General features: G+C 49.3%; 1 protein-coding gene across 4 annotated transcripts in view; it reads left to right on the plus strand.

Annotated features, from left to right (window-relative positions):
- SHLD2 (shieldin complex subunit 2) overlaps window positions 1-26,272 on the plus strand; it is a 1,059,977-nt gene that overhangs the window by 795,514 nt on the left and 238,191 nt on the right. For all 4 annotated transcript variants that reach the window (XM_078643303.1, XM_078643304.1, XM_078643305.1 and 1 more), the window contains one exon: window positions 22,194-22,400. In XM_078643303.1, the coding sequence (XP_078499429.1) occupies window positions 22,194-22,400 (207 nt within the window). The remainder of the gene's footprint in view (window positions 1-22,193; window positions 22,401-26,272) is intronic.

Here is a 26,272-nt window from a genome sequence, read left to right on the forward strand (position 1 = left end):
TTCCGGTCGGCCCGCTCTCGGATTGGCCGGCCGGCAGAAACACTTCCGGGTCGTCGCGGTGCTTCTAGGCGGGGGGCTGAATTTACCGAGGAGTGGGCTCCCTCGAGGCAAAAGCAGCAAATGAACCACAAATAAGCGAGGTGGGCACTCGCTTGGGGCGGACAATGCCGGGTGGGCACCGGCCTCTGCAACCACAGCGCTCCCAGGCGCTAGGCGGACAATCACAGCGCTCCAAGCGCTATAATCAAAAACAAAGCGCTAGAGGGCATAAAGCGCGCTCCTAGCGCTACAAACAGGATAAAGCGCTCCCAGGTGCCCTCAGCAAGCAGGGCAGAGTTCCAGCAAGTCCTTGGGCAGGCAGGGGGGCAAGGCTGGGCCCAGAGCCAGCTCACTGGGTCTCCAGGCAGGGAGACACCCCAAGTGGCGGTCCTCTGGCCCAGCAGCAGCAGCAACAGCCCCCTCAGGATCCTGGAAGAGAACAACATCTGTGGGGACACAGCCCCATTTTTATACACCATTTCCCTTTGTCTGAAGGTGCAGGGTGGGGGCGGAACCAGTCGCAGCTGGTTCTTGAGTACTCTGTTTACCTCAACCACCCTCTCTATTCACTGGCAGAGCTTGGGTCATTAGACACACCACAGGGGGGCGGAGCCAGCATTGTGTGGGGAAAACCCAGCCCATCCAGGACACAGGTACACTCCTCCCACACATCACTCATGCTAATCTCACACTCACCACCGGGCAGACCCATCCAGACTTCCTGGAGCCTGGCATGCCAGCCAGCTCCAGCCAATCACATGCCAGCACCCTCACAGCACACGTACAGCCATGTCTAGAAATGGCGCTTCCCTACTAGACACATACAAGCCGCACATACCGTTGCGCAGCATTCACTCTCACGAGTTCACACATACCAGACTCAAGCCTGTACACCCCACGCATCAGGAACTACCAGGGACACATACATTCCCCATGCATTCCTATGGGAGGGCAGGCCCAGCCCAGCACATGCACTCAGAGTGCGCACGCACTTTCCACTGGGACACAGTGAAAGTGCGCAGAATCCCAAAAATCACCATTGCCAGGTCACCATTTCACGCAAAAAGTCTAGGGGTGAACCTGCCCTAAGGGCCAAAGTCCAACACAACCCCCTTCCAGCCAAAACGCAGGGGAGACCAATCACCACCGTGATGGACTTCCCTGCTTGGGGCGATAGAACACGGACGCAGGCCCGCAACTGCAGGGACACCCTCCTGTTCTACGCCACGGTGAACCCATGGGATTCCTTCTAAACACACTGTCTGGACCAACTGGGCTACCCCACTGGTACTCCCAAGCTGTCCACGGCCAGGACCAGGCCCTGGGCCACCCAGGTGCCACTGGTCCATGCCTATTCGCAGAGCGGGGGGTAGTAACCCCTGGCCCATAGGAGCCATTCTCCACTCTTCCTGTCTGCAAGACAGGACTAGACTGCCACTGGTTCTCCAGCCTAGGGCCTACAACCTCAGGCGGACCAGGAGTCTCAGGGAAGGCTCTCCTCCCCTTACCTCTTCTTCTAGGGTTCCTCCTCCTCCGGCGAGGGGTACACCTAGAACGCCATTCCAACCCAGGGCTTATCCACTCAGGTTGCACCGGGGTCAGAGGTGGGCTCTCCCACCCTCTGCACCCCCTTCCAGAGGTCTGCCCTCTCCCACCTGGAGAAGTTCCTCTGGAAGAAGAACCGGTCAGGACACTGGTTACAGTCATCCTACCATTCAGGTCAGGCTGATCCTGAACCTGGCCTTCCAACCTCCGGTCTAAAACCTTTGGTGGAACAATTGCCTGGCACTCCAGGACTTCCGGGGACTCACACACAATCCCCCTGAGGCTAACAAATGACACATCTGTTGTGTGACTGTCTGTCTGGCGCAGATCTCCCGCCCTCTGTCCACCTGACAGTGCGTGACGATCCCCCAGACCAGAAGTGGCGCCACCCGGGTCCCCCCAAGAAGATCTAGCCCAACTGGCTAGTCCCTGGTCCACTGGTGCATCCACTGGGAAACTCATCCCCCAATCACTCCTCACGCTGGACTCCCTGTACCCTCCCTACCGGAGCGGTACTGCCAGCCTCTAGAACCACAGGAGCTCTGGTTACAGACGCTCCAGGTCCTCTACTCACTAGGAGATCTTCCTCAAGTGGACTAACAGGACAGCCTAGGTCCCCAACCTGGTGTTCCCTCAAGAAACCATCCAAGTCCTGAGGCAGGGCTTCGGGCGTCTGGGGAACCTCGGTCTCCCCCTCACTCCTGCTCCACTGAGCCAGGCAGTGAGCCCCTACACCCTCCTCGCTATCCTGGGACCTAGCTGGGCTACACTGAGCCTCTTCCACCACGCTGGGCTGGAAGATCCCTGAACCACTACTTTCGGAATCCCTCACCAATGATTCTGCAGAACCTCTGGCCCTTTCCCAGCGGTCTGCTTCCTCCGCCAGCTCATCAGGATCAGCGCATTCCAAACTCAACAGGTGCTGGCGCAACTCTAGACAACAAACACCAAGGAACTGCTCTCTGAGAACCATGTCGAACAATATGTCCCAATCACATTTCGTGGGCTCCCGTACCCAATCACACAGGGCTACACAACAGTCATCCACAAAATCTTCCCAAGACTGATGAGACGGTTTCCTAAGGTTCCTAAACCTCAACCTATTCTCCTCCTCTGGGGAAACAGGAACCATACTCTGGGAACTGGGACTTTCTACACTGTGATTTAAATAGCTGCCACCACTGGACCCAACCCTCCCTGGGGGATCTAGACACTCAACACTGCGCGCAGGGGATAGTCTACCCTCCAGAGCTACTTTGCCTCTGGTGGCGGCCCTCTCAGCCTCCTCTATCCTTCCCTGCGCTAAGACCCTCTCGGTCTCTAGCTGTTGCTTCTTAACCTCCAGCTGTTGCTTTCTAACGCCCAACTGTGCCATAGCCTGGGCATGCTCCAACCTGAGCTTTTCTAAAGCCAGCTGGTGCTCCCTTTCTCTCCTCCTATCTTCCAGCTCCTCTGGGGACAGGGAAAGGGATGAGGCGCTGCCTCCTATGCTGGACCCAGCAAGGGACTCCCTATCTATGGGGTCTCTACTCTCTACTGGCGTCCAGGTGCTATCATCTTTTTCCTCCTCTTCTGAATCTTCAGGGCTCCCCACAGACCCACCACCCTCCTGGTGTGAAGCCCGGGCCCTTTCCTCACTGCGCTCCAGATCCCACTGACCCTTTTGCCATAGGATCAGGCTGCTCCTAAGTTCGGACTGAGTGTCTGACTCATCCACCCCTATGTCTCTCTCTTCACAGAACCTTACCAACTCTCCCATACTGTATTTAAACAGAACACAGAAATCAAAAGCAGGCTCCATTCTGGCGGACGTTCTAGTGAAGAGATCACACAGGGAACCTAGGGGTCTGAGCTACACAGGAGTACACAATTCACAAGGTATTCAGCAAGCTCTCTACCCCAGAGAACTCACACTCACTTGCCTAGTGCCACACACCATTCATCCACACACAACCCTCCCCTCGGACTGGTAAGGCAGTTTCTACCACCCCTGACTTCTCAACCTGACCACAAGTGACACAGGTACCGACTCTGGGCGCAGGGAGGGGGACAAATGTACTGACCCAATTGCACAATGATACCTTCAGGAGAAGAAAATATGAAACTTCCAAAAAAAACAATCCCCAAAATGTGGTCATCTAAAATGCAGAGTTTTGTGGTGTAGCCAGCCGCTACTGTGGTACAAGGCAAACACAAATCCTTATCCTCACCGCTTGCCGCCAATGTTGGAAATGGGATCCCCAGCTAACCAGGGCTTTCGCCAAAGTCAGTCAGAGACCACCACACCCAAGTCAGGGCAAGGGAGTTACACGCCAAGATAACCCCTACTCACCCTCTAGGTAACGTGGCGCGAGCAGCAAGGCTAAACTTGGAGGCGATGTAAGTTAAGTATTTGCGCACGCACCCCAGCAACAACCCCCAGGCCCACCACAAAGGAAACTCCACACAAGGTTATATAAAAATAGCCTTTGTATTACACCAAAACACATTAGATAAAACACACACTTTACAATGTGCCAGAGGCACGGGCAGAATTTACAGGGGATATTTACAAGACAGGGCCACCTGGACCACTGTCAGGAATCAGAAGTAGCACTTTCAAAAATAGCACTTTGAATGTAAAATTACTTTAGCACAAAATAGCACACAACCAGTAATCACTGGTAACCAGGACCTCACTAGCACCACCTGTACTAGGGAGAAAACAACCACCTACACATCACAATACCTGTGGGGGTGGAAGCACATAACACATGATGCAATGCATAACATTCATTCAGAGGTGTAAGGAGGAAAACACATGATGCATCACAATACATTCAGAGGTGTAAGGCACATGACGCATAAAAACACATTCAGAGGTGCAGAAAGTACAATTGCGCCAAACCCACGTAAGTCACCACCTGTGACTGTCCCTGTGTCCAAAGTGTCAGGGTCCTAAACGTGGCAGCTGCCCACGAAGTGCTGGGCAGCTGAATCACTGTTGGGCCACTGCTGGAGCCTCGCAGGCTCTGGCCAGAACAATGTGGGCAACAAGGGAGAGCCTCTCAGGGCTCTAAAACAACAATGGGGCCAATGTGGGAGCCTCGCTGGGCTCTCAAGAAATAAATTGGCCCCCTGAGCCTCTCAGGGCTCTAGACAGCTGGGGCAAGCTTTGTTGGAGTCCCCCCTCCTGGGGACTCGAGCACAATCATGCCCCCTGAGCCTCTCTGGGCTCCAAGTAAATCACAATGCCCTCCTTGAGCCTCTCTGGGCTCAAAACACAATTGTGGGGTTGTTGGAGTCCCTCACGGGGGACTCAGAAACACATCATGCCCCAAGAGCCTCGCAGGCTCTGAACACCGGAGGGGGGGGCGCGAGCACCGGCAATGTGCCCCGACGTCCCCCCTCTCTCTCAACTGCCCTGGACTTGGAGCTCCCGCCCAGCCGGCTTCACTTACCGGCACTTCTGTAGACGGGGGCTCCTTCCGGCGGTTGCTGCAGACTTCCTCTGCCCGGCGGCTCTTCACGGGAGCTCCCGCTCCTCGGGGGCTCCCTTCCCACACTTCTCCCTCTCTCCGGGGCTCTCCCTCGTCCTCGGGAGCCCCGGCAGGCAGCAGCTTCCGCCTGCCTCTCTCCTGCCCCCGGCCTGCCTGACTTCCAGGTCGCGGCTGCGGGGCGGGACTTCCGGTCGGCCCGCTCTCGGATTGGCGGGCCGGCAGAAACACTTCCGGGTCGTCGCGGGCAGCGCGGCGGCCCGTCTCCGGTGCTTCTAGGCGGGGGCTGAATTTACCGAGGAGTGGGCTCCCTCGAGGCAAAAGCAGCAAATGAACCACAAATAAGCGAGGTGGGCACTCGCTTGGGGCGGACAATGCCGGGTGGGCACCGGCCTCTGCAACCACAGCGCTCCCAGGCGCTAGGCGGACAATCACAGCGCTCCAAGCGCTATAATCAAAAACAAAGCGCTAGAGGGCATAAAGCGCGCTCCTAGCGCTACAAACAGGATAAAGCGCTCCCAGGTGCCCTCAGCAAGCAGGGCAGAGTTCCAGCAAGTCCTTGGGCAGGCAGGGGGGCAAGGCTGGGCCCAGAGCCAGCTCACTGGGTCTCCAGGCAGGGAGACACCCCAAGTGGCGGTCCTCTGGCCCAGCAGCAGCAGCAACAGCCCCCTGAGGATCCTGGAAGAGAACAACATCTGTGGGGACACAGCCCCATTTTTATACACCATTTCCCTTTGTCTGAAGGTGCAGGGTGGGGGCGGAACCAGTCGCAGCTGGTTCTTGAGTACTCTGTTTACCTCAACCACCCTCTCTATTCACTGGCAGAGCTTGGGTCATTAGACACACCACAGGGGGGCGGAGCCAGCATTGTGTGGGGAAAACCCAGCCCATCCAGGACACAGGTACACTCCTCCCACACATCACTCATGCTAATCTCACACTCACCACCGGGCAGACCCATCCAGACTTCCTGGAGCCTGGCATGCCAGCCAATCACATGCCAGCACCCTCACAGCACACGTACAGCCATGTCTAGAAATGGCGCTTCCCTACTAGACACATACAAGCCGCACATACCGTTGCGCAGCATTCACTCTCACGAGTTCACACATACCAGACTCAAGCCTGTACACCCCACGCATCAGGAACTACCAGGGACACATACATTCCCCATGCATTCCTATGGGCGGGCAGGCCCAGCCCAGCACATGCACTCAGAGTGCGCACGCACTTTCCACTGGGACACAGTGAAAGTGCGCAGAATCCCAAAAATCACCATTGCCAGGTCACCATTTCACGCAAAAAGTCTAGGGGTGAACCTGCCCTAAGGGCCAAAGTCCAACAGTACTCATTTTGCCACTTTAGTTATACGATTGAACCATGCCCTTTGTGCTACTTTTGATTGAATTTTATATAGTTTTATATATTTATCTTATTTTTAAAAATATATATTTTTATTGATTTTTCTCTCAAACAATCATCTAACAATCATCTTACATCATTATTAATGGACATAGTTCCCAATTCTTTCACATTACATTTTTCGTAACCATCTTCACATGTGGATACCTCTAGATGTCTATTTTCTCGTCACAGTTCTGTTCCCTCCCAAGTATTGACATCCACTGTATACAGGTCTGATTTAATGGCTCGTGCAGTTCTAGCATACATACCTTTGATTCGATCAATCATTGTGTCCCCCCCATTTGAAGGCCAATCCCTCCTCTTTATTCCTCCCTAACCGATTCCACCGGTGTGTATTCAAATAACATAACTATATATACCAGTAATAATATATAGTGATTCAGGGATATGCACTTCTCCTCCACATCAGTATTGGTTAGCCTGATCTAGGTAGTTTTTTGTTCCGTATCTATGCCTCCCGGAATTTCTGGAAGCCCCACTATAACCCCTCACCTCAGGGTGTTCCTATCCAGCGAGTTTTCCTCCGACTCCGGTTCAGGTAACAGCAGCAGCACTACTATCGCCTCCCACGCTCTTGCAGTGTCTAGCGCCCTATCACTGTTAGCTCTCCTAGCCTGCTGAAACCGCAATGTGCTCTCACTAGTTGCCCATTTGGTTAATTCTTCCTTCCAGCGCCCAATGTTGGGTCCCTGCCTGGGTTTCCAATGCATTGTTAGTTCTCTTTTAGCTAGTACCAACCCTAGGTCTAAAAATGTACTCGTAATTTTCGTCCTAGCCATGTGAGGAAACCAGTGCAATATGCACCCTCCCATGTTTGGTTCTATTTGTCTCTCTGTGGCCTCGCATAATATGTCGATCACTTCCTCCCAGTATGTCCCCAGTTGTGGGCAACTCCACATCATATGTATAAAGTCTGCTTCTTCTGAATTGCAACAGGGACAACGAGCTGTGTCCACATTGAAGTACCTATTTATCTGTTCCGGAGTTAAGTACGCCCTATGTAGCACATAAAAATGGACCAGCTGGAACCTTGCATTTCGCGTGCTCTTCCACGCTCTCTCCACTATCCTAGGCCATGTTGTGTCAGGAATCTCCCTGCCCAAGTCTGCTTCCCATTCCCCCTTCAATTGGCTCAACGGCTGCATCTCCTCCCCCATCAGTCGTCTATACAGGGACGTTATAGCCTTAAAGGTCCCATCTGCCATCACCACATATTGACATACTAGCGACGTCTGCGGCTCCATCAGCCCTCCTTCCCAATGGTGCTGGACCGCTGATAAGAGGGCTGAATGCAGTAAGTAATCACCCCTGGATAGGCCAGATCTATCGTACAGCGTCTGATAGGGCAACGGAGCTCCCCCTTCATATAGGTCCCCCATCACTTGTAACTCTTGTTCTTCCCACTTCATCAGCGCAGACCAGTCCCCTCCATGTGGCAGTGCTGTGCACATGCCCCAAGGAATCTCCGGCGCGTATGGCCGGGCAATTCCTCCCCTTCGCTGACTTCGGATCCAACATAGTCTCAGCGTCCTCTCCTCCTTAGTTAATGATCCAGTCTGTAGCCGCTGACTGAGTATAACAAAGGACAACACATGTCGTGGAATCCACTGGCCCGTTGGGCCATCCGGACCCCTAAACTCCCTAGCCACTGCCTGGGTAAGCCACTGCAGCTGCGCTGCTAGATAATATAGTTCAAAGTCCGGGACCGCCCATCCTCCCTCTGCTCGGGGTCGCATCATCGTGGTTAAAGCCACCCGTCGTCTACGATTCCCCCATATAAACCCTCCTATCAAGGAGCGGAGTGTTTTGAATAAGGAGCCTGGAATCCAGATCGGCAATGTCCTGAAATAGTATAGCAGCCGAGGCAGTGCCACCATCTTCAGGTGTGCCGCGCGGCCCGCCACAGACAGCGGCAATGTGCTCCAGAACGCCATATTCCTCTTTACCCCACGCAATGCTCTGCCCACATTACCCTCCAGCAGGTCCTCTTGCGTATGATAGATGTTAGTTCCAAGGTAAGGTAAGCAGCGAGGCTCCCATTGTATTGTTCCCATCTGGTTAGGGTTGTCCATAGTCGGACTCACAGGGAACAGGCAAGTCTTTGCCCTGTTCACCCGGAGCCCTGACACAGCGCCGAACATGTGTAATAATGTTGTCGCCCCCGTTCAAGCCTGTCCTGTAGTTGCCAGGAACATGAGTATATCATCCGCGTAGAGCGAGATCTATTGCATGTCTCCACAAAACTCCAAACCAGCATAGTGCCTCCCAGACCTGGCAAGGGCAGCCAGTGGCTCAATTGCAAGAGTCCATCCCACAAAAGCCTCTCCCAGGCCCATCGCTCGCATAACCTGATATAGGAACGGCCATTCCAATCTATCAAAAGCTTTTTCAATATCAATCGAAAGGGCCGTTGCAGAAGGCACTGAACTGTGGTCCCCCTCCAGAACACGAAGTAGTCGTCGCACTTTAACAGATGTGTTCCGTGTGGGGCTGAAGCCCGCCTGGTCCTGATGGACCAGCAGTGTCATATATGGGAGGAGCTGGGTGGCAAGGATCCTGCTCAAAATTTTGTAGTCAGTGGTCAACATTGGCAGTGGGCGATAAGCCGTCACATCAGACGGTTCTCTCCCAGGTTTCAACAGCAGAATAATAGCCTCGTGAGTTGTCACTGGCGACTCCCCCACCTTCTGCGCCTCCTTATACATTGCATCCAGTCGTGGAGCCAGCAATCAGCGTACAGAGAATAGAATTCTATCGGTAGGCCATCTACCCCAGGCGTTATGTTACGCGCCATATGCATGATTGCGCCCCGAATTTCTCCTAGCATTATCTCCTGCCCTAACTGGTCCGCTTGCTCCTTCTCCAATCTAGGTAGGGTCACTCCCGTGATGAACTCCCCTATTGCATCCCCTTCCAGCCGTAGTTTGCTATGATAAAGTTCAGCATAATAATCCAGAAATAAACCATTTATGCCCGGCTGCGTGTACACCAACTCACCCGATGGGGCTGATATTCCCAATATAGGTGTTCCCCGGGGGGTCAGATTAGCTAACCATGCCAGCAGCACGCACGTCTTGCCTCCCTCTGCATGCACCCTCGCCCGGTATGATTTATGGTCAAAGGAGCGCAGCCTCTCCACCTGGACTGCCATTGCCTCTCTAGCCTCCAAGACTTCCCCTGTGCCCCCAAGTCCTCAAGGCGGGCTCTCTCCTCCTCCCACAATCGGTGCTCTGCGGCCGCTACATCGTTTAATAGCGTTTTCCTCACTCCCACCATTTTGGTGATACATTAGCCCCGCACTACTATTTTAAAAGCACTGTTGTTGCTGTGCCCTCATTTTCAGCAAAGTACTGAGTTATACCCGTACCTAAGTTTCCTTCCGGCCGCAGCCGCCAGGTCGGTATCACAGCTCTCTCCCGGGCCCATCGTATCTGTGCTAGTAGCGGGTTATGATCCGACACTGTCTTAGTGAGGTATTTGCTATAGATCACTTTGTCATGGACATCGGGGGTGCACAGGATCGCATCCAGCCTCACATGCAGCTCATGGAGGCCAGAGTAATAGGAGTAATCCCGTTCCTCTAAATGATGCGCATGCCATGTATCTACCAGCCCCCAATTATTCTGCCAAGTGTGCCTAACCTTAGAGAGTCTATGTACTGGAGCGTCGGGTAGCGGAGGGTGGGACCTAGCCATCTCTACATCCGCAATTTAATTAAAGTCCCCTCCATTCAGTATCAAACCAGTCAGGTATGGTGCTAATTTCCCTGATAAGTGGCCTGATCCGCATTAGGTGCATATATGCTACAGAGTGTCACATTCACGTTATTTAAACGACCTGCCACCACCACACCTCCCCCCTGGATCCACCAATTGGTGCAGCAGTTGGAATGGGATTCCCGCTCTTACCCATATCAATGCACCCCTAGCAAAGGCAGAGTAGGTCATACAAAACAGTTGCCCCCGCCACCTACATTTCAATGCCAGCCCCTCACTCCGATTAATATGTGTTTACTGAAGGAAGGCTATGTGAGTTCCCCGTTGTATCAGATAGGCATTCGACCTATGTCGTCACTGCATGGTGTGGAGCCCCCGCACATTCCAGGTAATGCATTTCAAATCAAGTAACGTTCCCATTGTAAGACCAATTCCTCCCAGACATCCGCCCTCACATTGATACACACCGGTGGACCTAACTACCCCTAGCTAAACCCCAATACCATCCCCAACTCCCCCATCCCAGAACAAGTGCTACAACGCTAGTACCCATCCAAACTACTATTCTAACTGTTCCTTTAGTAGAAACCACGAAACCACACCCACACAAAATTAGGGGAGTGGGCCTAGAGCCTCAGAAGGTCAACCTCCTATTCCTCCACCAGCCCGCCCGTACCCGCCAGGTAACTTAGTCGGCCCCTTCCGAGACAACTACATAGCGGGATCTCACCAGCCTGTTCTCAGCTGACTGTATTAATCTCTCGAGTCACCAATGTCCCACCATCAGCTAGCCCAAGGAGGGCTATCCAAGACCGTAATCATTCCCCTTCTCCATCTTGCACACCTACAAGATCATCCACAACGTCAAGCGTCCACCATCGCATCTGGCGTCCCAGCTGTCACATGCGTCAAGGGAACATTTTCTGTCTCCGACTCTGCGGTGTCCGATCCCAGCGATCCTTTCTCTGATTCTGAAGCCACTTACCTCTCCAATCTTTGTTCTTGTGATATGGCCGTGATGGCCTGCAGGGCAGCAGTGCATTCTTTTTCGGTCTGTGTCTCTGTGTGTTTTTGAGCTGCAGGGCGCGACTTCTTACGCGCATTTGACCAACATGACCGTGCCCCGCCTCCCCTGTGCCCGCTCTGTATGACTCCAGCCAAGTCCAAGCCTCTTTAGGGCTATCCTGAAAGTTCGTCTTGCCATCCATGGCTATCCTGAGGCTCGCCGAGAACATAAGGGAATACTGGAGGCCCTCTTCTCAGAGCGCCTTCTTGACCTCCAAGAACAAAGCTATGCGGCGCTGTTCCTCGAGTGTATAGTACGGGAATAGCGTCACCTTGCCATTGCCCACCTTGTATGGACCCATGATTTGTTCCTTATTTGGTAGGAGGTCCCTGTCTTTGTAGTGGAGCAGTCTCACCACCACTGGTCTGGGCGGCCTCCTGGGAGCCAGTGGTCGAGCCGGAACTTTATGCGCTCGCTCCAGAGTATAGAACGATGACAGGCCTTCCGGTGCAACCTCCATTCTCAACCAGGCCTCCAGGTAGTCCACCATGTTGGTCCCCTCCACTCTTTCCGGCAGCCCCACCGCTCGGACGTTGTTCCTTCGATTCCTCCCTTCTGCCTCTTCTGCTCTCCGTTCTAGGGTTTACAATCGATTCTGGACATCCGTCATCTGGGCTTCCATCGCCTTTTGGGCAGGTTCGAGTTTCTAGGGTGACTTCCGTCTGCTTCCCCCTGTCCGCAAGCTTAGCATGATCAGCCCGGAGCAATCCAAGTCCGTGTGCCACATGCTCAATGTCCAGCTGGAGAGCTTCCCTGGTGTCGGTAATGGCCTTAAGTATTTGATCCACTTGTTGTTGCAGCATCCCTTCAGGCTGTTGCGAGAGCCCTTCATACTTTTCCGACGCGCCCGTATCTTCTTCCTGCTCAGGGGCCGCCCGTCTGCTTCCCACTGGGTTTCCCCATTGGTAGTTGTGGTGTGAGTTCCTGCACCCAGACAATCCTCCCCGCTAGTTCCAAGGGTGTGCGTGCCCGACGACAGTAATAAGCTCATGTTTCTAGCAGCGAAGGCCGCTCTCGCCGACTCAGTTCTCCCTTCTCGCCGTGTAGGTGTCCGCCTCGCCAACTTCTTTCACAAGGACCCCCAAATGCTGTTCTCTCAGTGCTCCAGCTCTTTACCTGGAGTCACTCACCGCCACAGGTCAAACACAAGCCAGTGCTCCGCTGGGAATCCGGGCCTCTCCTGGTGACAGTATGTTCACCCGCCGGGGTTGGGGAGACGGTCTAGGGTCCCGAATCACTGTAACGGCCCTTTCCAATGTCTTGCCTTTCATGCAGGCACCGCTGCCCTGTCTCTGTCTCACGGAAAGTCTCAATCAATTTATCCCTGCCATCTCCCCCTCACTGTCCACCATCCAGCAGTCCTAGTGTGCCCTCCATGTGCCGGACGCCTGAGCACAAAGCTCTTTAGCGCTGCAGCATCCGCTTTCCTGGTGTCCAGGGGCCCCTCCTCCTCACCTTCCGGTATCTCGTGTTGCCCCCACGTTTCCACTTACAGTGAGTGAGCTCCTTACTCCACAGTTATTAACCCTACACAGCTCTCCCAGACTTGCGCCGTTATCTGCAGCTTCTAGGGCCGTCCACTCAGTCCGCTACAGTGCAGAGGCCCATCCAAGGCTAGCCCCTTCTCTACTGATTACGCCCGTCTGCACCACTCAATCTATGCCTTACATGTGGCGGCTCGCACCGCCACCCAGAAGTCTTTCAGCTGCCTGTCTCCGTTAGTAGTGCACCAGTGATATTTAAAGGCGGTGGGACTCTCTCCAGGCACTTCTAGCTCCATGTCCTCTCGTGGCGCACTGATGCCGCTTCACTGCCCAGCGGTTGTAGGTCCACATGCGCACTGCCAGCTCCTTTCCGTTGGCGGCCAAGCGAGCCCTCTGGTGTCCGCTCCGCCGTACACCTCCGCTGATTCTATGCAGACTGCTGGCCCCTCAATGCAGGCGTGTCCCGTAGCAATTTAACGTTGTCCGCCGCCTAGTGTGCTCATTCACAGCAGGCGTCTGAGCTAGTGGATCGCCCCTCCGGTCTTCCGATCGCGCTGAGCACAGACTTACAGGCGTCTCAGTGCCTCGGCCGGTGCAATCGTTCCTCGCGCCTCTGTCTGGACGCCTCCTCACACAGCAGCCGCGTCTGATGTCTTTCCCAGTCCACCAGTCGCGGCGGACCGCACCTGCCGCCAGCTCTTCTGATGTGCATCGGTAGCAGGCAAATCCGGTCCCTCAGGGCTCCCAATCTCCGCTATGACAGCCGTGCCCACTGCCGGACTCCGCTGCTCCGACAGCAAGTTTTGAGGCCTCTTCACAGTGCCTCTCCCAAGTGTTTCTCCTCCGCCACGGCTGCCATCTTGAGCCTCCCTCGATCGGTCCGGCCGCTACGTCTGTTCTGCACAAATTTCACTGTCAGCACTATGGGAGCCCCCAGCTCCCTTCTGATACCTTTCCAGGTGCCTAGGGGCTCTTATAAGTGTCCCAAGTCAGGATACGTGCCGGGTTCGGCGTGGAGCTCCGAGCTCCTCCGTCTGCCCTCATCCGCTCCGTGGCCATGCCCCATATATTTATCTTATTGTCTGTTTTTATTGGAGTTATATTTTTTCTGATGTGCTTTTATGGCAGGTACCCGAATAAAGATGTATGATGATATTGTATCACAGTAGCCACCCACTAATATTACTGCAAATGATCTCTGTGACACCCTCCCATTTCTCATATGTGAGTTCCCCTTTTGATCTAAAGTAAGCAAAATGATGGATGTTGCATTAAACATAAACAAAGCATTTCTCTGCAAAATGTCCGTAATAGGCTCTCACTCACCATGCACATTAAAAGTAAATTAAAGGGAAACAGTATTTTAAACAATCTGTTTAAGAATTATTCAAGGTCATCAGGGCAAGAATCTCTACAGAACAGAACTGGCTCCATCAGGGGGTCCACTGAAAGGCTGGGGCCCTAGACCAGAGCCCACTTTGCCCATGTCTTAAATGTCTCTGCCATAATAAGGGTGAAATCGGTCTTGTTGCTTGTCCTCCCTTTCAGGGAGGATTTTGCATGGTAGTTAGGGTTGGACTGCTACAAATGGAGCAGGTTTGGGTCTGATTTGCTTATGGCTGGGTCCAAACTGAGGTAGCATAGTGTGCAAATTAACAATATATTGGAATGTGGCCCTGAGTAGTTACCAGTGGCTGAGATTAATTCAAGCATTCCACCCATCATTTTCTGCTTGAAGAATGTGTGTAGGGAACAGTAACTCATTTTTTACCTATGGGATATGCCCCACTGAGGGAGGGCAGTCTTCCCAGGAGCCTGGGACTGAGATGTACACTCTCCAAGTCCATTTTGGAGCCCTGAGATAACTCCCATGCACATTACCTCAGCTTTGTCCACTCCATCAGTCTGGTGTGGGGTAGCAAGAGGAGGTCTGAAAGTGCTGGATGTACTGTGGAAGTCACTGTAGCACCGGAATGGATCAATACTTTCCTCTTCACATGACATCTATCTGACAGGCACACTGAATGGATCAAATCCACCTCATGGGCCACCATAATTTAAAGCTCTCACCTATACTATATCCAGCTCTACCCCTCCCTGCCCTAACCTCATGGGCACTCTTTTCTTCTTATTTACACTTCAATGGTGTTCTGTCTTAACTTTTGTATTGAAAAAAATAATAAAAAGGTCCCATTGACCTCATTTTTTTCAAGCTAACATAACAATTGTGCCTAAATGTGTCAAGGCCTTGTTTATTGAGGTCATCTGGAGACACTGGATATCTGCTGCGTGTTGAATAATTCCAGAAAGAAGGATTTTACTGGCTGGCCGACATAATGTACAGTTATTTGTTCATTTGATGAACCACAAAATTCACTAATTAACCCTTGTTTAACCCTCTGGTAGCTTGGCACAAAAGCATCCATGCTTAACTTAGAGGAAATGTGTGTAGTATTTTTTGCAGCACACAAACTGTAATTACGTGACAAAAATCCCAAGCCAATTTAGAAGTAAAGAGTCAATTTTAATTAATAAAATTATACCAGAACGACAAAAATCCAATCAATGGAACAGATGATATTCAGATTCAAAGTTTTTGGTAAATATAGCGCCTAAAAGCTGAAAGCACCACTCGGGTTCATCTGGTTGTGATACACCAGGGAAAAGTCAGACGTTCAGGTCGACCGTAATGAAGCATGGGCCGAATACAGGGACCAGGTTAGTCCTGCTTAAAAAGTTACCTTCTCAAAGTTCAGCAAAAAGAGTTCAGTTCACATTGGAGGATGACGCGAGGAGCAGGGAGAGCATTGCAGGTATTTGTTCTTGTAGACCAAAGAGCAGGCCAGGCATCATGGACCGTTGCTGCTGTAGCACGAAGATCCGGTCAGGCGTCACAGACGATCGTTGCTGGAGCTACCCATTGGTAGTCACCACAGGCTGTTGTTGTAGCACACAGTGCAGATCTCGCATTGCCGGTCGTCAGTGACAGTCGATATAGCATGAAGACTTGATGAATGGTAGGCGGCCCGAAGACTTATGTAGTTGGACAACCTTCGCATAGAGGAAGTGCTAACTGTGAGAAGTTGGGCTGATATGTGATGTCCACTATTCTAGTGGGCACCCTGTATCAGTCCAAACAACCCTTATGGTGATGGTTGTAAAGTCAACCTTATAGACCAGCTATCCTAGTGGTAGCATGGACAAAGCAGTCTTAGGCTAACACTTCAGAGAACATGTGAAGCCAAATGTTTTACCAATAACAATCCCTTGAATACCAAATGAAAGGACACCACACAAGGTATATATCAAATATATATGTATTTATTACTAACACAACCCCTCTGCACTCTTTATGAGGTCAGAGTTTGAGATACAGCACAAGTTACTCAATAAACATACTATAAGTTGGTATAAGAACCACTTCAGGAAAGGTGAGTAGGCCTAGGGCCTAGGAAATCGCTGGGGCTACACTGATCAACCAAAGGACTGGAAGTAGGAGACCCACAGGATGTGTGTGCAGTGTCTAAACACACCCTCGAGTTACCATAGACTTTCAATGGGAATGTAAAGTTTACAAAGTAGTTGATTTCAGACACTTCCGGGTGGACTACGGCAAAACTCAGTTAAACTAGGACACTTGGATAGTTGTTACCCACGGGAGCACTGGAGTTACTCTAGTTACCTCACCCAGGGAAGCCGGGTGCATAGGTGTTCTTTTGTGTCGGGTTTCGTCGTCAAATCCTATGGAGAGCTGCAAGAAGATGATGCAGGCGACCAGGAGGAAGATGTCCGGGTGGATCGGCGTCGAGAAGAACCTGAAAGCAGAGGGGACAGAGTCTGGGTCACTAGCCAGTGACCGGGAAGGAAACAGGAAGGAACCAGGCGATGTCGAGATGCTATCAGGTGAGGATGTGAAGCTTGTCTCTGCGGCCACGTGGGCCAGGAGGCATCGACGATGACCAGGAGCTAGATACGGACTGTCCCACAAAGGATATCGCTGTTGCTGGCGTTGGTATCCGGATTGGACCCAACAAGCCTTGGCAAAGGCAGCCCACGCAGGAAGGGAAGATCGGCTTCTGTTCAGACCAGCAAGGTCTGGGGAGCTTCCCCTTTACAGGAAAGCAGGAGCAAGCCCAGAGCAACCAGGCAAGCGGTGTTGATTCAAGGTGATGTCTTCAGGAGGGCCACTAGCCAACGGGCTAGCAACCGCGAAGACGCGTTGAGGAGAAATGCAGGCACAGGCCCCACGCGGCACTCGTGGAGTGTGGAGGGCTGAGCTTCGGTGCACTTACTGCTCGGGGTTGGGGCTTCTCAAACCCCAATGCACAACTTCGAGGACGCCTCAGAAGCTGCACAATTAGCAAAAAGCAGGTACTGCAGGATGTCCGGTCCCACGTCTCTCGTGTCCGCCACGGGTCTCAGCTTTGCTGTGGATGTTGGTCGGAGTCCGAGAAGTCTGGAAGTCCAGAGGCTGCGTCGCTAAGTCTTCGGGATCCGGCTGGATCATCGACAAAGCAAACCGGCAAGTTACTGGTGGTGCCTGTTTGCACAGGGTGGTCACTCCTCGACCACAAGGGAGATTCTTCAGTCTTCTAGTTGCAGTAGAATGTCGAAGGTCCAGAGTTTCGTTTCAGAGTTTCAGTTCTGGATAATCTAAAGTCTCTAGACTCAGCTCCTAGCTTTATACTAATATAAGGGGCTGGATTACCTGCTAGGTCCCTCCTATGGGTGGAACCTGGGAAGGGGGTGGTTACACCGCTTTCCCTTTGTCCAGTTTCACGCCAGAGCTGGGGCTGGAGTGCCCCAGCAACTGGTTTAAACCGGGCTATGCATGGAGCACCTGTGTGCCCCAGGCAGTGTCTCATTTCATTCAACCCACCCTGCCCCAATACACTACAGGCTGTCTGGGGGGGTGCTAGCACCTCCTAAGACAGGAAACCTATTGTCCAGGCCTCCCCTGCCGGTGTTTCGTCCAGCAGCAGGAGGTCAGACTCGTGTCTGTGGCAGCAGCATCCATTTTGTGATGCTGAGGCTCTGTTTAACTTTAACCGGGTAAAGCCACAACTACATGGGGGTAGTATTCCAAAGCGTATGACACCTTACACGACATGTTTTGATAAAGCCAAACCAAAGTTAGCAATAACCGCGAGGATTATAATGCACTTAAGAGTATATGGTATGTCTATATCATAGAACTGCTATAAGGACATGGTTCCGAAAGCTGCAGACAGGCTCAGCTCATGCTAGGGAACCATCTCACATAAAACCAAGCACTCTGCCTCCAGGATTGTAAAGGCCTGCCATAGGAGTGACTTATAGGTATATATGTGTCTATATATAATGGTAGGTATAGGAATACTATACCTAAGCAAGGGGTTATTACACGACCTTGCCCCAGCTGAGTGATCAGCCAGTTGTGTCAGTTTGGATGGCCAGCCAGGGGTGGCATAATACATGCTGCAGCCCCTGGTAGGCCTTGGATGCACCTATGCCCTGGGTACCTAAGGTACACTATACAGGGACTCACAAAGGTGACCCAATACCCAGTTGGATATGTACCTAAAGTACATGGTATGAATTTAGAGAGAGAACAGCTGGGCTGTGGGTCTGATTGGCAGGCTCACAGCCACACTAGAGTCGAAAAACCAGTGAATCAGGGCAAAAAGTGGGGGTGACCATAGGAAGCAGCCCCTACTCTCCTACACTAACATACAAAAAGGAATACAAAAGAAAAAAGCTTAAGGTTATAACATTATTCGAGAACGCTGAGAGCCACTTATACGGGCCATTTACAGACAGAATATAAGATGTTTCCGTTCTAACAAGACATTTAAGTGTCAATCTTGAAAAAACCATGGTGGTTAAACCAAGACAGGATTGAAGTTTCTGCCCCTCCACTACAAAGATATTTAAGGTAGCTGATCTGTGGTCGCTGCATTATTAGAATCTGGAGTGATCTGTGAAAAGTTTTGGAGGCTCATAAAAGATAAATTGAAGATATAATGAAGAGTAATTCCAGGATATAGAGAACATATTTTGATATATCTGGCGGGTCCTGATGAAGGTGGTTTCCATCACTGTTACGTTCCACCGAAACGCGTTGACCAATTCCTTGTGAAATCCTACTAATTATAGTGGTTATATATTGGGCAATAGACAGAAAATCAACAAAACGTGTTAACGAGTCCGGATATATGAAGTTGGGATTGTGTATGAGTGAGCGAGAGTGTTATGTTTGGTTCAGTTCTCTACCTGGTGATATGTGTATTAGTGTATGTATTGATATAGGAATAATGAATTTTGTATTATGATTTATTGCTGATAATAATGTATTTTGTGATGAGAAAATTCTTTTAAAACTGAAAATAATGATATGAAAAGAAATATATAATGAGAAAATAATTTCAATTAAAAAAATGAGAAAGTAAAATGAATGTGTAGTATGGTTATGCCCATATAATTGGAGGTTTAATCCCGAAAAATTAGGAGGTCATGAGGGAGTTGTTCCATTGTGCTTGCTGGAAGAGTTGAGCTCACCAGAGCTTCATGCTAGCGGTCATCGCGGTTGGCAGAGTCTTGGTGTGAACTAGCCCGTTTGTGCTCACGAAGAGACCAAACATTCAGAATTTCACTTTTCTTCACAGGAGGATCTCAACCGATGCTAGCCAAGGGTCCAGGGAATAGGGAGACACCTCTTTGAGATTAGGAACTCACTCTAGCAGAGACCAACAGGGCTCCAGCAGGTCCATTGCAGCAGGTCATCTGGGCAATTGCAGGGAGGTCTCTGGAGCTTGTTGTGTCCCCGTAACTCGATAGGAGGTCAACCAGCTGACCCTTGGAGTCACTTAGGTAGCCTGAAATGAAGGGAGAGGGCCCTTCTTCTTCTTAGAGATCAGAACAGGCCTCAAGCAGCAGGGTAGCCCTCTGGGGTTCAAGGCGGTCCTCAAGCAGCAGGGCAGTCCTCTGGTAGCAGCAGGGCTCTCTTCTGGGGAGCTAGGTAGTCCTCAAGCAGCAGGGCGGTTTTCTGTGGAGCTAGGAAGTAATTCTTCGGTAATGTCCACAGGGGCAGTAGTGCTCTGAAGAGTGACTCTGGAGGTCCAGTTATACTTGATCAACTGTAATGTATATCCCTAGGCAATTACATAAATTTGTACACGTCATAGATCTATGGATATATACGCCTTTCTGGTGTAAACAATTCTAGAAACTGAGTGTAACAATCAAAACAATAATTTAAAAAATTATATAAATTTAAAAACATAAATTTATTAAAACATAAAAAATACAGTTCATAGTACATGTTAATCTTCTATTTTTAATCTCTTATACACAATTGTACATACATCAATACATTTGTATCATTATTTAAAAACAGTTACATATACAACAAGATTCGTTGTAGCAGAAAAAAATCTTTGACGCGTGTTTCGATGCAAACTGCGTCTTTGTCAGGAAAAGCCACACGATGACCTAGAAACGTAATTTCAAGAGTTACACTACAGTCTATAGTCTCGCACAGGACAGATTGACCTTCACCAAGTGAAATCAGAAATTATAGTGGTGTCAGAAATGATAGCAGTGATATCTATCTCAAGGGTAGGAGCAATAGATTTGAAACATAGTAGATATATTGCTGGTAGTATTAATGGAGAGTCTTTTCTAACTCAGAGGGCTATGATAGGTCAATGATAAATCCAGAAAAATATTATTGCTAACTAGGAATATCTAATAAAGTTTTATAATAGTAAGTAGAATTCCGCACAACAAGATTTTTAGTGCTTACTTAGTATATCTGGCGAAGATATGCAGATATTACTATTCATTTTTTCTCATGAATATTTCAGCATTTTTATCTGACATCCGATGCTACAAAAAAAATATTAACAAAAATATTATAAATGAATTCTGTTTTATAACTAAGTTCCCATTTAAGTAAATCAACCGAGACCATATAGTTACCTACTATATATTCCTATACATCTGTTATAGGTCTGTTATAGTATTCCAAATTCCCCAAAATGTCTTTCATCTATGGATTGCATGGAAAAAATCCGTAAATCTGATATTGAGTTCTATGAGGGAAAATAATAAAAATGAGCGTATATTACTCCCAAAGTCAGTTATTTAAGGCTAAAGTATTTTTTTTAACCTGATATCTAGTATACCTGTGGCAGTTTCAAACTGCACTACATGCTGCAGTGGCAGGCCAGAGATGTTTAAAGGGCTACTTTAGTGGGTGGCCCAATGAGTCCTGCAAACCCACAAGTAGTATTTAATTTATATTACAATACAGGCCCTGGGTACATGTAGAACCATCTACTAGGGACTTACAGGTAAATTAAATTTGCCAATGTGGTGTAAACCAATTTTACCATGTTTGAAGGAGAGAGCACAAGCACCGTAACACTGGTTAGCAATGAAAACCACACAGAGCCCTTGTGCCTTCAAAAACAAATTCAGCAAAAGAAGGCAAAAAATCGGGGATGACTTTGCAAATAGCATATGTAAATGAATGATTGGTTGGACTCACTTAGGAGCAAATTTATGATTTTAACGTGAGAGAAATGAGCCCCGTGTGAACTTTGTATATTTTTCCAATACGTTATACAGATCCCATATAGGTTTAAGGGGGTTGTCCATGTTGATAATTACTCAACTTATGTATCAATCTCTCAGCCCACCCCCTCCTAAACTCTCCCCATTTTTCTTGAGTTGTTACCTGCTTTATTTTTTTCTTTTTATATAAGCATATCTCGCTTATGTAGTAAAAATTCTTTGTAAACTGCTCCAATATCATCCCAGGTAGTGACGTTATAGAAACACATATAAATAAATAAATGTTGAGTTAGGGGCTGAGGCTGCAGGGGAGCCTGTGGCAGGAGCAGCAAACTCAAACACGCTCGCTCATCGACGTAATCATCCACTCGTTCACCCATCTGTTCAACCATCCATGTACTTAATTATACATGTAGTTAATTATCCATGTATCCTCAGTCACGCGCTCATCCTCCATCCATACACATGCTGACCCATCCCCCGTTGACTAGCTGTACATGCAAACACGCATACAAACTTGCCAATCAATAAAGAAGCCCATTCACTTTTATTAAGGCTACTTATTCTGTATCAATGCTTGCTCTCTTTTTAATCTGCTTTTTGAACTCTTCCCCAGTCAGTCTTCCCTAGGGCAGTCACTTCTTATGTTCAGATGGAAGCTGAGAGGGGAGTTACTGATTATCAGTCTGTCTTCTAATGACGACCAACCTCCGATTGATTTGTTGCGTCTTATGAACAAACTATGGAAATAGAAAGTAGAAACAGATGTCCATACCAATGAAACAGATGTGTTGAAAGAGCCAGTGTAATTTGTTTGCTTGTGCTGTTTCGTTTGTAGCTTTGGAGCAACATAACTTATTTTCTCCATTTTTCTCTTCATTTAAAGATCATATATGGGAATTTCGAAATGTATTTGCCCGACGGAATTCAGTTTCAGGGGCAATAGAGCTGCACACAACGCCGTGGTCCTCCTGCGAGTGTCTGTTTGAAGACGACAGACGAGCCCTGGATTTTAAAGACAAGTATCAAAATGGCGAGGTCGCACCGCCAAAAATCGCAGACATCCCATCCCTCCTTACTGATAAATATTCAGGTGAGGATCTTCTTGCACGGAGCCGTTTGTAGGAGAAGCGCCTGGAGAAAGGACTGAATCCTCTCCTTCGTCCGCCCGTGCAGGTCATTGCTGTTTGGAATGATTCCCAACCCTTCAAAAGCCTACATGAAGTAAGCTCTGATAAAGCCAGTAGTATGACTTTCTTACAATAACGATAACTCGCCTTGCCATAGTGCTCTCCTCCACATTTCTGCACTTTAAGTCACAAGTGCGATTACCAAGTTTATTAGTACTCCATGACCCTACCTGATGGATGGTAGAGTTGTTAGCTTCGCCGTGTTCCAATCGTGTGACTTGCAGAACACGCCAGAGGCAAAAGTTAAACTCACTGAGCCATCTTGTTGGCTCAGTGGTTTGTGCACCGACACAGGTGCGCAAAAAAGCAATTATAAAGGATGACATAACTACACAGACAGCATCATAGGCGTACGTGCTCACACAGACAACAAGCATGCACAAAATCACAACACAAGGCACACATAGAGACCTCATATGAATGCCCCCACACTGGCCACACACCCAACATCCGCGTACATGCAAAGGTACAACAATGCCTACACACACATGCCTGCACTGGTAATACATACTGACACATACATGCACTGTGCCAATGCCACAACAATACACTGGTGTGCATAGGGGCGCAAACACACATAACAAGGACCAGTTACTTACAACGCATTCCTTTTATTGGTAGCAATACAGCACCTCTAACTTCAAACATAGCATGGCAAATGGCGTTGTAACTGTAACTCTGTGTTACCAAATCTGAACCTCTTGTTTTATGTAAGAATGAAAACATGCCACAGTCCAGTGATTAGTTACGAGGCTTCAAGCGAATGACCGGGAGCATCAGTACCGTGCAGGGCTGGGAGATGGAACGATGCACAGAGAGTGACATTGCCTTGAGTGGCTGCTGCAGGGGTGAGAGTGCCATGTGTTTCTGGAAAGTTCTCTGCCTGGCTCGTGTGTTTCGATGTCTTTGTGTGTATCGAGGAGCATCAGTACCCACTCGAGCCTTCTTCTCTTGCCACTTATGGCCCCACCTATGCCTAACAATTGTAATAAGTCAAACAAGAAGCACTTTCCATTTTACGTTCCTTAGTAATGTTTTCTCTCGTGACAGCCAGAGCTACTGAATAGAATGAAACCGGAACTTTACATAGAATAGAACCTTTTCTGGTTTGATTGGGAAATGCAACAATTCTGTTGGCTGTACAAAATCATTCCTCATAGAAGATATATTGGATTGTATTAACAGAGTGATATTATCTTTTTAGTTCCACAGTCCATCCAGGAACACACAGTCACATAAATAAAACAGTAATGGGATTTTCAACATTATTTTCTAAACAATAACTAGGGATCATTCCATTATTTGTTTATTTAAGAGGTTTTTTTATAGTGGTTAATCATTCTGAAACTGAGTGGATGGGCCCCGGATGAAACACGTTTTAAATTTGTGGTGCAATAGCAAGTCATGTTGCAGATGTTACGAAGGGGTGCAGCCAGGGGACATCCAGTTGTGTTTTTTCTTTACCATTATAGCTCCAGATTGTATTTATGTTATATGGCGTCTAGGTATTTTAAAATGTTTGATTCAAGACTCTAATGGCCCAGTTGTCTAATTGTCCAATCCAATATATATTCATATATATACCCTGGTGGCAGATAATCTCATCGTGGGTGGTGACTTTATTTGCGCCACGGCTCTTCACCTGAACAGGTCCACACTGCCCTTACATGGAAACAGTGACATACAGGACCGCAAGGGGTTTCTGCGACTGGGAGGCTCACTAGGGACTTGTAGATGTTTGGAAACAGCAACATAGTCAGGACTTAATATTCTCACCTCTATAGATTGCATACACGAATAGACAAGTTCCTCTGTTCACCCTGTCTTGTCCTGAACGTGACACATACCCAATACCTGGGGCGCACATTATCCGATCACTGTCCCATACTAATATTGATTCGCCCCACTTCCGAGCCACCAGTGATGCCCACTTGGCGCCTTAACCCATCCCTCCTAGAAGACACTTGCTTTAGGGATGCAAAAAAGAACAGATGATGGACGGAATGTTGAATTAGTGCACATGCTTAATGGGGTGCTGGCCCGCTCACTCCCCTGCACTGCTTAGACGTGTCTCCTGGGGCAATTTGCCAGACCCAGTAGTGTGCAAAGTAGGCACTAGGGGCCAGATGTATCAAAGGGTTTAAACCATTCTGTGTCTATGGGAAAATGTGTTCATGCATATGGACCTAGATTCACTGACCTTTCTTTAGTCGTAGCAAAATGATGCATAGCAATGAGGTGACGGGTGGGGACTGGTCCAACTGTGGGTTCCTGGGACAGGGACGTAGATACTTGGACCAGAGCTGAGGAGAGGGCACTGATCAGGGAAGATGTCTGTCGGATACAGCGACACCCAATTGCCGCTTTATGGGTGGAGATGCTTAGAGTCTGGGACAGCAGGAACATTGTAATAACCGGTGACCACATGGGTAGCATGCAGCCAGATGGGAGCAGTGTGGAGTCCGTAGGCTGAGGCGTGGCAGGCGGATGGGCTGAGCGGAACTAACATTGTGGCGCTCCCACCCTGACCTACCTGGCAAGACACTGTGCAGACTTCTCATCTTGCTGAATCTCCTAACATACCCCGCCCTATAGAATCTTCTGATGTACCCCCTGGGCGACTTTCTCTTTTTTTTTCTTTTTCTTTGATTAGTGTTTTATTGCCTTGGCTAACATGTATGAGTGACATGTTACACATTTATCGTATTTCAATGATGTTGACCACAACTCCTGGTAACTACCATATGTGTAGGGCACCTAAGAGTACTAACTTGCGGAACTGTCACACCTCTGCCCTGGGTACTGTTGGGCTCCTCGTTGCTCGGCACTAAGAACTGGCATACACAGGATTTACTGTATATGATTGTTTATTGTATGCAATGAAACTAGTCACACAGACACTCCTTCAAAAGAATAACTATTCGAAGCAGGTGGACGCTTTGATATCTGATAATATTATTGACAGGTTGTGACCTTTTACCACTACTCTGTGGCTGCTCTTACCCTACTGTACATGTACACACTGTATTATGCAAAATGGCAATAAACATGTATTTTAGAAAATATATATATTTCTATATGTCCTCACTGTAAAAAACACACATTGTTGTTATTATTGAAGAAAGGTTAGTAGTCCCATTGATAAGTATAGGGTTACATGCTGACTCATCTGTTCTAACTTCTGAATGGGACTACTAATGTTGGTACTTCAAGGTATCGAAACAAATGTTACATTAAACCAGACTTGATGCCCAAGTCGGATGTAATATAACCTTTGAATATAAGGCAACTTTAGAAAGTTGCCACTCTTTTGCTCACATTGTCCAGTGGCCAGTTACAGTTGCTGGTCATGTGAAAGCTTTCTGCCCTCCTGGGGAGAGGTGTGAGTGACTCCCAGGAAAGGACACAATAGAAGCCTGGCATTGGAAGAGGTGTTACCTCTCCATGGCGAGGAGCCTCACAGGTTGTGAGTCCAAATGGCGAGCTCGAAAGGAGAAGCCACCTGTGAAGGACAAAAGGTGGACACACCCGAGAGGTGCTGCTCTTTTGCTCTGGTAGACAGGTTAGGATCAGGGAAAAGGACGAGAAAACAGTTTCCAGGACCGTTGTCCCATGGGCGTGTGTCCCCCAGGTAGCCACCCCTGTAGGGGTGGCTACCAAGCCTCACACACCGGGAGAAGGGTTCTGCCATCGTGGAAGTGGGCATAATATTGCAGTCTGGGATAGCTAGCTGCCACACATTGCAGGAAGTCATCATCCAAAAGGAATGGGACAT

The sequence above is a fragment of the Lissotriton helveticus genome, chromosome 5_1 (assembly GCF_964261635.1).
Source record: "Lissotriton helveticus chromosome 5_1, aLisHel1.1, whole genome shotgun sequence".
NCBI classification, from domain to species: Eukaryota; Metazoa; Chordata; class Amphibia; order Caudata; family Salamandridae; genus Lissotriton; species Lissotriton helveticus.